We start from the raw sequence: 12,674 nt of genomic DNA, 5'->3' as shown, positions 1-12,674 counted from the left end.
TCACTGGCTTTGGCATCAGGAAATGAGCTCAGCCAGTCCAACACCCTGCTATTAAAGAACAGGTCTGCTTGGGTCAGGATTCCTGCTGTTCCTGTTAGTGCTTCAGGAGGAAGCCTTCTGCTCCCCACCCCCATACATCCTCAGTGCATCTTTCTCCTGAGGCCCCACCTGTGCCCCTGATCACTGTAGGAGCTATGTAGGATCACTTTGGAGCCATTCCGGGTTCTTGGTTGGAGTGGAGGCTCTCCACCACTGCCTACTCAGACTAGAGCCCTGGTCAGTATCCCCGTCATTGCTGGTTCCGTCTATACTCCGCTCCCATCCCACTCAAGTTACTCTTCTGCTGGTCCTGGCCCTGCCGCTTCTGCCTGAGCTGCTCTGCTAAGCTCCTCCATCATACAGAAGGCTTTCATCAAGGCTTGGGCCTGGCTGAGGAGCCTGGATCATGAGGACACAACACCAAGCACTGTCCCTGATAAGCACCAACCTGAACCTGTCTTGGTGTGACCCCGCTGAGGAGGCTTTGCGCAGTTGCCATAGGAGATGCCCCTTCCACATGAGGTCATTTCCCTTTCTGTGCCTGGTCCTGCTGCCGTCCATGTTCAGTGACTGATGGGCCAGCTGTGCTGTGCCCTCTGACCCCCACCCCCATCCCCATCCTTCCACCCTGCGATGACTGGCTTAGGGGTTCATTCCCCCATGCCCAACTCTCCAAGAGGAACTCGTGGCCTCCATCATGTAACACGTGTAGCAAACATGCTCAGCATGTGGGACAATTCCAACTACCCTATAACTTGTCCTCTCAGTGACCCTGTGGGCATCCAGTTACTTCCCTCATCTCACAAATCGGGAAACCAAGGTGCAGAAGGTGTGGCTGCATGCCTAAAGTCAGTGGGTCCTGACCTCTGCACTGTGAATGGACGGACCCCGCTGACTTCTATCCTGAGACATGGCCTTGGGCCCCATTTTGCAGATGGAGAAGCAGAGACCCAAGGAGCTGGGCACAGCCACACATGGCTGGAGGCAGAGTCAGGTCCTTTGCACGTGCCAAGGCTTTCCACGGATTTGCCTTGGGAATGGAGGGGTGAGGGCTTCCTGGTGAAGCAGGACTGTGAGTTGTTAGAGGGTTCAGCAGCATCTGCCCAGTGGGACCCCCCCCCCTAGGAAAAATCTTTCTGTCCCATTGGATCCTGGCCTTGCTGTCCTGGTGGACTCTGCACATGTCAGGCCCTGCACAGGCCCAGGAGTGAGTGACAAAGATGTCCCAGCAGAAGTCATGTCGGTTGTCATCTCCCCTGTCCTGGCTAGGAGCCAGGAAAAGGCTTATTTCCTGCTGTGGTGGCATCTGGGCCACCAGGAGCTGTTGGACGAAAGCAAGGTGTTTGGTCACAAAGTTAAGTGGTGGGTATTGGGTCAGGAGCAGCAGCCCCATGCTCCAGCGTGGAGTGGACAGGCTTGGACAGAAGGACGCCTGGCTCCAGAGCCAGGGCATGGAGTTGTCACATGGGCAGACAACCCAGAGGTTGCTAATCATCCAAATTCCTCACTTATTAATTCTGCTTTTCCACCCCGCCCTGGTATACAGCTCAGCCTGGTTTTCTACCACTTTACAGCAAGGACAGCCTTTCCACTGTTTCTTGTTCCCTCCTAAGGCCTTACTGGGAGCACTTCTAACTAACATTCATACCTCTTCTAGTGTTATTTTGTGATGGTATATGCATTCCCTAAGGCAAATGAAGATTTCTCTGTGACTCTTCTCTGAGCCTCACCAGAGTCACCTGAAACAATTATATTTCTACCAGTAGTCTCAAGGCAGTCTGGCCTTTTCCTGTCCTCCTCAAAGCTCTTCCAGGTTCTGGCCATCCCCACCTCCACGGCCACTTCCACATATTCAGGTATTTGTTACAGCAATGTCTTTTTCCTGGTATTAAACCTATATTTGTTTTTTCGGGCCACCATAATAGATTGCCACAAACTACTGGCTTAAAACCACAGAATTTTATTCTCTAAGATTTTCTGTATCTGAAATGAAGGTGCTGGCAGGACTGTGTTCCATGTGGAGCCTCTCCACTTTTTGGGTGCCGGCATCCCTCAGTGTTCCTTGTCTTGTGTTCACATTGCTCCGGTCTCTGCCTCTGTCTTCACCTCCTCCCTGTGCAGGCTCCACAGCTCTGACGGGGCTGGGGCATCCCTCCCACCTCCACCCTGGCCTTACATGGGGCCACAGGCCTTTCTTGGGGCTTGGGCTATGGCCTCCTGGCTAAACATCTTGCCCTTTCCTCTGAGGTAAAATACTGACCAGCTCTGGAGCGCTCCTGTGCAGGGTGGTGCTCCCTCCCTGTGCCTTAGCTCCAGCTGTGCTGTGATTGGGCCTCTGCAACATGGGGTACTGGCTGCTCTGCATTCCAGACTCCCAGACCTGACTTCAGTACAACACCCCTCCTCACCTACTCAGAGCCTCCCTCAGCAGCAGCTGACACCAGTTGGCAATGTGTGTGCTGTGCGTGGGCGACTGTACACGTGCCTCAGTGAACAAGACAGAGCCTAGAGCAGCACCTAGCACAGTTGGTACTCAGTAGTGAAGGAGTGGGTGATGCCCCTTGGGGCGGTCGAGCACCAAGTGCAGTGCCAGTATGGAGACAGCGCGAGTGAAAGGTTTTCTGAGCCACACAGAGAGGCCACATGTTGTCCAGGTCCGTTTCTGTGAACGTCAAGAAAAGGCAAATCCACAGACTGAAAGCAGATTGGTGGTTGCTAATTGGTGTGTAGTTTCTTTTTAGGGTGATGAAAATGTTCCGGAACAGGTAATGGTGCACAACTCTGAATAAGCTACAACCACTGAATTATATACTTTCAGTGGGTGAACTTCATGGTATATGAATCATATCTCAATTAAAAGAACAAAGATGATTCCTGTGCAGGAAGACTGAGCTCAGCAGAGGTTTCTGGTGCAGCCTGGGCACATAGGTTCTGGGGTGCAGAGGGCTTCAGCCTAGGCAATCAGGCTGGCCCGTGGTCTTATCTCTTTCTGTCTTCTTTCTGTCCACCTCAGGACCACTTGTTTTATTGAGGGGAGTTGTTAAGTTTTAAATAAAGCCCATTTACATTGTTCGTGACCAACAGCTCCCACCCGCTGCCGCCCCTGTCTCACCATCTTACCTCCTGTGTCCTCCCATACTGAGAGTGGACAGGTGGTCTCAGCAGGTGCATCAGGCCCAGAGTGTGCTGAACCACAACAGGTGGGGAGCAACCAGCTTGCCTTATGCAAAGTGAATGCAGCAAGCATGGTTCTTATATAGCAAGCATTATGTTAGTGAGGACTCTCCAGAGAAGCAAACCAACAGGGGTGTGTGTGTGGAGAGAGAGAGGTTTATTGTAAGGAATTGGCTCACTCAGTTGTGGGAGCTGGCAGATCCAAAATCTGCGGGTTGTGCCAGCTGGCTGGAGACCCAGGGAAGAACTGATGTTGCAGCTTGAGTCTGAAGGCTTTTTTTTTTTTCCTCAGGACCTTCAACTGACTGGATAAGGCCAACCCACATTATGGCACGTGATGTGCTTTACTCAGTGGGTCTACTAATTTAAATGTTAATCTCATCTAAAAGATACCTGAATGGCGACATCTAGACTGGTGTTTGACCAAATATCTGGTTGCCAGGACCTAGACAAGTTGACACTAAAATTAACCATAACAGTCAGTTGGGTGGTAAACAAGGGAAATGGCCAGAGTCGAGGTGTATGCAGAACTTTGTTAGGAAGCAAGTAAGTATATGTTTCCTCCCATTGCCGCTCACACTGTTATTTTGTTTATTTTTGCCTAATAGGAGTTTTGCTTTCCGGGGGCCTTGCATTTCTCCAGTCAGTAACTTGGTGTCTGTTTTTTCTAGTGTTGACTCTTGGGCACCTCCTTGGGTCACTTATTGAGAAGACTGCATCAGTCCATTTATTGGAGATTTTGGTAGTGAGCATTTGTCAGGACTGCTTGATACATATAATGACTCACACTCCCTTCTCTGTTGCTTTTTTGAACTTTTTTTCTTATTGGTCCTATTTCATTTTACCAATCCAACATTGCTGTTCTGTGTGTACCTATATGGAATCTTACTGTATGCACGGGTGTGATCACAAGAAACCTCAGCACCAGCAGAGAGGCCAGTGTGCTGGGTGAGGAGGACAGAGTGAGCTATGGGGCCTAGTGGGTGATGGCGCTTCTAGCCGAGGGTCCAGATGGGGTGGTGTTGCCCTGAGGGGGGGTGTTAGATCTTTGCAGGCATGTGGGGGAAGCTGCTTGGAGCATTGGGAACAGGGATGTGGGGAGAGATGGAGAGTTTGTCTAGGGGATGATTCTGCCCCCATGGGACACTGGCCACAGCCAGTGTCTGGATGCAGTTTCAATGGTCACAACAGGGGTAGGGGTTGCATCCAGTAGGCAGGGCTCAGGTTGCTGCTAAGCATCCTACAGTATACAAGATGGCCCCAGAATGTGGGCCAAGGGACCCAGGTCCTGGCACATGGCGCATAGTAGCAGCCAGTTGAGAATTCCCAACAGTCCTGATTGCACAGTTCATGCCAGGTCTGCACTCACCTCTCTCCATGCATGATATTTGAATCCTCAAGGCACTTCGGAGGCAGGAACTCTTTTTTTAACAACTTCATTGAGATAATTCATATCCCTTACAACTCACCCACTTAAAGCGTACAGTCAGTGGATTTTAGTATATTTACAGATTTATGCACCATCCCAAATCAATTCTAGAATATTACATCATTCCAAGAAGAAACCCCATTAGCAGTCACTCTCCATCCCATCTTCTCCTTGCCCCCCAGCGACCACCCATCTGCTTTCTATCTCTGTGGATTTGCCTATTCTGTACATTTCATGTAAGTGGAGTCATACAATACAATACATCACCACTAACACCTTCTTTTACTCATGTTGTTTTCAAGATTTATTTGTGTTACAGCATGTTTATCTCATCAGTTGGTAGACATTTGAGTTGTTTCCACCTTTGCTATTGTGAATAGTGTCTGAACATTTGTGCACAAGATTTTGGTGGACATGTGTTTTCCTTTCTCTAGATTGTATGCCGAGGAGGGGCATTGATGGGTCAGATGTTAACTCTGTGCTGAACTGTTCGAGTAGCTGCAGACTGTTTCCACAGCACTGCACCATTGTATGTGCTACCAGCAGCATGTGACGGAGGAACTACTTTGAACCCCATTTTACAGATAAAGAAACCAAGGGTCAGAGCAGGCTGAGATCCTGCATTGTTCACTGCCATACCTCACAGCCCAGGGCCGCAGCTCCTCGCCAGGTGGCCACATCGGGCACCATAGCAGTCCTGGGATTCCAAGCCCCAGCTGCATGGCCACTGTGGTGGGCCTGGCTGCGCTGAGCTCCTTCTGCCCCAGGGGTGGTGAGACCAGCTAGAGCAGGCTCCTCACACCTGCCTTCCTCCTGGCAGATCAACCAAAATGTAGAGATTCAGCGTGGCCGCCTGCGGGATGACATCAAGGAGTACAAGTTCCGGGAGGCCCGCCTGCTGCAGGACTACTCGGAGTTGGAGGAGGAGAACATCAGTCTGCAAAAGCAGGTGTCTGTTCTCAGGCAGAACCAGGCAAGTATCTGGGCTGGGCAGGTGGGACAGGTAGGTTGGCTCTGGGCTACGGCCCTGGCCTAACCCTCACTTTGCTGTCTCCGTGGTCTGAAGGCATTTCACCCTCCTTCCACACACTCAAGCTGAGGGCCACATGCCACTGTGGACCAGGGGTGTGGCAGCATGGCCCAGCCCCTCCAAGATCAGAAAAACAAGGCCTTTGGCTGTATTGTTGGCTGGCAGTTGGGCTAGACAAGGTGTTCCAGCCAGCAAAGATGGGGGAAAAAAAAAAATGGAGGTGATACAGAACCCCAGAGTCTGGGTGTCCAGCTTTGTCTCCTCTCAGGTGCTGACAGGAGACCAGAGATGTCCCTATGCCCTGTGGGACCCTGGAGCTGTCAGGGCACCCACTTCTCCCACTGTCTCAGGTTTGCCAGCCCCCTTTGACCCCCATGTGGTCCTGGACCTTGGGGTGAAGCCAGGTGAGCCTTGAACAGTGTGGAGATGTCCAAGCTGTCATATCGTGCCCTCGAGTAACACCGCAATGGGTAGGATGAGTAGGATCACTTCCACCTGGGACAGCACAGGGCAAGAGGGTGACCTCTACCCACCTGTGACAGGATGGGGACAGAAGAATCATCTCCACCTATGAGAGGACAGGGGCAAGAGGGTCACCTCCACCAGTGAGAGGACAGAGACAGGAAGGTCACCTCCACTTGTGATGGGACAAGTGGGTCACTTCCATCTGTGACAGGACACCCAGGGGGTCTTGGGCACTCAGGCCCCTCAAGACCTGACCCTACCACCTAACTCTCCAAGAACCACAGCTCTACAGGGTGGAGACTGGGGGGACCTTTATTCCAGGAACCCCAAACATCAGGGACCTGAGTATTTAAATCCTGCATAGGAAAGTGTGGGCCCATGTGTTTATGCTGACAGCAGAACCTCTGTGACTGTTACAACCAGCAGGGAGTGGATCTCCTCCCAAGAACATAGGCACAGGAGCTCCTTCTCTAGCTGCATAGCAGGCCCTCTGTGATGCTGTGCTCATCTGCAGTCACACACAAGCGTCCTGAGGAGGGGGAAACCAGGCCCTGGGTGGCACGTGGTAGAGTCTGGCCCCTCCCTGGGGTTCCCCTACCCCAGGCCTTGACCCACAGAGACCCTCTTGGTCCTGCCTCTGAGTGGTTTGTTCCTTGTTTCTTGCACACATATTGCAGAATAATAAAATTTTTTAAAAGTTGCCCATAGATCCTGAGTACCCACATCAAGCATTGGTTTCTGTCTGCTCTTTCCTTGTCCACCTGCAAATATTGTTTCAACAGGCGTGACCTTGGATTCTGCCTCTCTCACTCCCACTCCCACTCGGGCCTCTCTCAGTCTGGGTGGTGTGTACAGCTGAGGCACATCCCACTTCAGTGGGAGTTTTAGTTTCTTCATTTTGAAATATGATTAGAAGTAGTGATCATATTGCACATCTAGATAACATGTTTTACATATCTTAAAATATTTAATCAACTCTTAGTGCTGTTTAAGTAGTTTTAGAATTTAAAGTCAGTATACACTTGGCAACATTTTAAGTCACCTGACAAATTGGCAGTGTGGATGTGTTCTGATTTCCATGGCATCTCTGGTGATGAGCAAGTCTCATGCTTCTGCACTGTTCATACCATGTGCACATGTGTCCCAGGTATGGGCTGACCATTTCCTGTGTGCACCTCATGCCTCTAAGCATGAGCACCTCTAACCCTCTAAGCATCCATGTCTTCCCAGCTGTGTAGTCAGCACAATGATGCTTCTTCCCCATTCCTCAGGCATAGAAGAGTGTTGACCTCTCTTTCACAGGTGGAGTTTGAGGGCCTCAAGCATGAGATCAAGCGTCTGGAGGAGGAGACTGAATATCTCAACAGCCAGCTGGAGGACGCCATTCGGCTCAAGGAGATCTCGGAGCGGCAGCTGGAGGAGGCGCTGGAGACGCTGAAGACAGAGCGGGAGCAGAAGAACAGTCTGCGCAAGGAGCTGTCGCACTACATGAGCATCAATGACTCCCTCTACACCAGCCACCTGCACGTCTCCCTGGACGGCCTTAAGCTCGGTGATGACGCCGAAGCCCTGGCCAACGGCTTCGAGCACGGTGGCCTGGCCAAGCTGCTGCTGGATAACAAAACCTCCACGCCCACCAAGGACGGCCTCACTCCACCTTCCCCCAGCCTCGTTTCTGACCTCCTCAGTGAACTCAACATCTCTGAGATCCAGAAGCTTAAGCAGCAGCTAATGCAGGTGAGCGGGTGGGTAGCCCCACCCCACCGGGGTCTTGTCACAGCCCCGGGCCTTGGGCCCACGTGCACCATTCCCACCTCCACGCCTGTTCCCCCATGGTGTTGGCCAGACCTGCTGGTCACCAGGACAGTGCTTTCCTGACACTTTGTCAATGCTATGCACCTTCTTTTACTTACATTTATTTTACATAGGTAATTCTGTATTGTTAACCTACATGGAATTGCAGCATTATAGGTGGAAGGTGCCCAGAGAATTAGGTTTCTGGTTACAAGTTTGGGCACCACCAGAGGTTTTCTTATGTCCCTCTGAGGTCCCTGCGTGTAGTTTCCCATGCTGTGTCCTGTAGACACGTCACGTCGGGGTTTCCTGCCCCGACTGAACAGAATCCCAGGGTCTGCACCACAGCCCCTTGGTTTGCTGCATGTCTCTGAGGAGGGACTCACCCAGCGCCGCAGGCATCTGGGCAGGGGGAAGAGCCATTCATAGCCCCACACATGACACCTCCACCCGAATTTATCACAGAGAGTCTGGCAGGGTGATGGTCATGGCATGGATGGGGTCACTACTGGGACTGTCCAGGGGTCCTCTGAGCGCAAGTACTCCTGTGGGCTGTTGACGGGCCCTTTCTGTGCCTTCGCAGATGGAGCGGGAGAAGGTGGGCCTGCTGGCCACACTGCAGGACACACAGAAGCAGCTGGAGCAGGCGCGAGGGGCCCTGTCGGAGCAACACGAGGAGGTGAGCCGCCTCACAGAGAACCTGAGTGCTCTGCGGCGCCTGCAGGCCAGCAAGGAGCGGCGGACGGCCCTGGACAGTGAGAAGGAGCGAGACAGCCATGAGGATGGTGACTACTATGAGGTGGACATCAATGGGCCTGAGATCCTGGCCTGCAAGTACCGTGTGGCCCTGGCAGAGGCTGGTGAGCTTCGGGAGCAGCTAAAGGCGCTGCGCAGTGCACATGAGGCCAGCGAGGCCCAGCACACCGAGGAGAAGGGCCAGCATGAGGCCGAAAGCCAGGCGCTCACTGAGAAGGTCTCCCTGTTGGAGAAGGCCAGCCGTCAGGACCGTGAGCTCCTGTCCCGGCTGCAGATGGAGCTGAAGAAGGTGAGCGATGTCGCAGGCGAGACACAGGGCAGCCTGAGCGTGGCCCAGGACGAGCTGGTGACCTTCAGTGAGGAGCTGGCTAACCTCTACCACCACGTGTGTATGTGCAACAACGAGACACCCACCCGTGTGGTGCTGGACTACTACCGAGAGGGCCCGGCTGGCGCCGGCAGCTGCAGCCCTGAGGCCCGTGGGCGTCGCTCACCTGTCCTGCCCAAGGGGCCGCCTGCCGCAGAGGGTAGGGCCAGGGACAGCAGCCCCTCACCTGGCTCCTCACTGCCCTCGCCCCTGAGTGACCCACGCCGGGAGCCCATGAACATCTACAACCTGATCGCCATCATCCGTGACCAGATCAGGCACCTGCAGGCAGCCGTGGACCGCACCACAGAGCTGTCACGGCAGCGTCTGGCCTCACAGGAGCTGGGCCCAGCTGCGGACAAGGACCGGGAGGCACTCATGGAGGAGATCCTGAAGCTGAAGTCACTGCTCAGCACCAAGCGGGAGCAGATCACCACGCTGCGCACGGTGCTCAAGGCCAACAAGCAGGTGTGCATGGCGCTCGGGTCCAGCAGGGGTGGGCACGTGGGTGGGGGGTTTCTCACCCTCCCTGGCCTCCTGTCCCGTGCTGTTCCTGCTACTGAAGGAGAGATGTGAGAAAACCTCACCTCAATGCTGTGGGGAGGGGCTGAGGCCTTTGAGAGGCCCCAGGGCTGGCTAGGGCCTTGGTCTGTGGCACTGAGGCAGCAGACCCCTCCTGACACCCCTCACCTGCCCGTCTTTTGCATCTCTGACCCCCTAGACGGCAGAGGTGGCCCTCGCCAACCTAAAGAGCAAGTACGAGAACGAGAAGGCCATGGTGACCGAGACCATGATGAAGCTGCGCAATGAGCTCAAGGCCCTCAAGGAGGACGCGGCCACCTTCTCCTCACTGCGTGCCATGTTCGCCACCAGGTAACGCTTAATTGTTCCTTTCGCTACGCAGCAGCCCAGGAGCCTGGCCCTGTGGGTAATTCCATTTCTGCTGTGTGAAAACCCAGGGGCCCAATTTTGTTTCCACTTTACACCTCAGATGAGAAAGTTGGAAGCAGAAAGCTAAAAGAGTGGGTCCTTATGGCCGGGCTGGAGGCATGAGCTTCGAAGGAGAAACAGGCAAGTGGGCAAGCCACTGATAACAAATGAGTTTGCCCCCAGAACTTGGTGGGAAGTTCATGTATTTAGAAGGAAGGTTCCCCTCCCAGCAGGGGCGGGGTCCCAGTGCTGCCCCTCTGACCCTACCAGTTAGAGTTTGTGGGGGTGGCGGGCAGTGTCTCTCTTTAGGCCAGTCTTGTGGTCAGGAAGCCGGGCAGGTGCAGAGCTGGAGGCTGCTTTGGGGGCCTGCTTCTGGGTGTTTCCCTATTCAGAGAGGCATGGTGCCATCTGCTGGCCAGTGTCAGTCAGGGTTGGGAGGCTGAGGCTCTGGGTTAAACAGGGTTGAAACTGAGCTTAGGGCCTACTTTGCCTTGTGCCAGGGTGCTGGGCACTCCCTGCATTTCAGCGATGTGGAAGGAGGGGGCAAAGACAAAGAAAGAAGCTTCCAGGCCTCTCTGGAAGCTTTCTTTCCTCCTGGGCAAAGTGCTTGGGAAAGATCTCACAGTTAGTCCTCAGCACATAGTATGTTGACCCTTGCTTCCTCAACTTGTTTTATTTAAAAGCCTGACTTCTCAGATGGTGCCAAGATCACAAACCTCGGGGCAAGGGTTAAAACTTGCTGATGGTCCTTGGCCTTGGTGGATGGGGGTGTAGGGTGGGTGTGCCCACCATCCCCTTCACCCAGGCCGCACTCCCTCCCTCAGGGACAGACCCAGGGTGGGCATTTCTCTCCCAGCTCCTTACCTAGGTGGGGAGCATGTGTCACAGCTCAGCAGATACTAAAATAGGGCTGTTTATGACATCCACAAGTGCTTTTCCCAGGCTCTGGTTAGCCATTTGCTCTAGACTTACTAAGCATCTACTATGTGCCTGGGCTATTCCGGGAACAAGCCAATTCCTGCCTTTGGGTTTATCCCCACATCCTGAGAGCCAAGTGATATCACACCTCCAGCCCGCTGCCCCTGAGCCACCTGGAGGCCTTGAAGGGCAGCCACCACTTCCTTTAGTGAAAACTGGCTTCAGGGAGCCCCTCCCAGAGGGGCACATCCTCTTCGTTTCTAGCCCAGTGAGCAGATGAGGTCTGCTCACCTTCTGGAGCCCTCAGTACGGGAGCCGTGATCACACATGCCTCTGGCTCTCCCAGGTCCTTCAGCCATGCTCTCGCCTCTTGCATACCCACAGGTGTGACGAGTACATCACACAGTTGGATGAGATGCAGCGGCAGCTGGCAGCTGCTGAGGATGAGAAGAAGACACTCAACTCGCTGCTGCGCATGGCCATCCAGCAGAAGCTGGCACTGACCCAGCGGCTGGAGCTGCTTGAGCTGGACCATGAGCAGACCCGGCGAAGCCGCACCAAGGCCACCCCCAAGGCCAAGCCTGGCACCCCGAGCGTAAGTCACACCTGCGCCTGCGCTAGTGACAGGGCTGAGGGTGCTGGGCTTGCTGCCCAGGTGCTCTGTGGCGAGAAATATAACGTTTACTGCGATTAGGGCCGCAAGGGTACACGCTGCAGCTAACCTGCCGCATATCACCTGTCCGCTTCACCTCAACTAACCTGGCAGCAGCGGGACCATGGTGCTAGGCTGGTCTTAACTGTGACTAATGCACAGAGGGAAGAATTTAGCAGAGGCAGCCTGCTGCTCCACCTGGACAGTGCAAGCTTTGTGTCTGTTTCTCACCCCTCGGGACCACCCTTCACAGCAGCTGCTCTCTTGGAGGGGTGGGGTGGTCAAGGTGGGGTTGGAGCCACGTGTCCTTGCAAAAATGTGGCTTCCCAGGGCCTGGGTGCCATTGGCTCTCACTGGGAGGGGCAGAACTTGCATTGAAACTTGCATGTTCCCTGCATGTGTCTAATGCAGTTGTACTGCCCCGGCACCCAGAAACCAGTGTTAGAGGTTCCAGCCTGAATCCCAGGTGCAGCCTCGGAGGACACTCTGTGCTTGGTACAGGTTACGGAGAGAATTATTTTGTAGTTTGTGTGGCATCTTGTTACAGTTTATATTTGGGACAGAATTACAGAATTCCTTCCCCTAAACCCAGAGGAAGAGCAGCCCTGTGGCCCATGTCCTCCAGCCCAGGTGTACACATGCACTGGGCACCAGTCATGCTCAAGAGGCACAGGCATACCTAGCCACACCCCAGACCAGAGCTCAGCAGCCTCAGCTTCTCTTTTTGAGATTTGTATGCTTGTCTGGTGGCCTGCAAGGTGACAAATCAGCAGGCCAAAGGCTTGGGTTTTTTCCAATGAGAAAAACTTCCCAAGTGCCTGGCCAGACCGCTGTCCTCACAGGAAGCCCATCCTTTTGTACTTAGAATGTCCCCAGCTTCCATTTGGATTTTTTCACTCTCTGCCCATTATCAGGCCTTCCTCTCAGGGGGCTTCAGACTACAAGAAACAGGGCTGTGGAAACCCCCAACCTGAGCTTGAGTTACCAGTGGGCCAGGCTGAAATGAGGGACTGGGTCCCACAGCTATTAACTGAAGCCTGGCCTGGTGTGGGAAGGGAGCCCTGAATGGACCCAGGGCTAGTTTCAGGATTCACGGTAGGAGGAATATGGTTCTTGATCA

The 12,674-nt window shown here is 53.7% G+C and overlaps 1 protein-coding gene across 2 annotated transcripts in view; it reads left to right on the top strand.

The window, feature by feature from the left end:
• The window catches only part of BICD2 (BICD cargo adaptor 2), a 56,412-nt gene that overhangs the window by 40,905 nt on the left and 2,833 nt on the right, over positions 1 to 12,674 (top strand). Inside the window, exons 3-7 of one of the 2 annotated variants that reach the window (XM_059071273.2) lie at positions 5,463 to 5,615; positions 7,440 to 7,874; positions 8,515 to 9,522; positions 9,776 to 9,927; positions 11,287 to 11,497. In XM_059071273.2, coding sequence (XP_058927256.1) covers positions 5,463 to 5,615; positions 7,440 to 7,874; positions 8,515 to 9,522; positions 9,776 to 9,927; positions 11,287 to 11,497 — 1,959 coding nt within the window. Of the gene's footprint in view, positions 1 to 5,462; positions 5,616 to 7,439; positions 7,875 to 8,514; positions 9,523 to 9,775; positions 9,928 to 11,286; positions 11,686 to 12,674 lie in introns of those variants that run through there. The other variant, XM_059071272.2, reaches the window with a different exon arrangement.

The sequence above is a fragment of the Kogia breviceps genome, chromosome 8 (assembly GCF_026419965.1).
Source record: "Kogia breviceps isolate mKogBre1 chromosome 8, mKogBre1 haplotype 1, whole genome shotgun sequence".
NCBI classification, from domain to species: domain Eukaryota; kingdom Metazoa; phylum Chordata; class Mammalia; order Artiodactyla; family Physeteridae; genus Kogia; species Kogia breviceps.
This window is presented reverse-complemented; position numbering and strand designations above follow the sequence as displayed.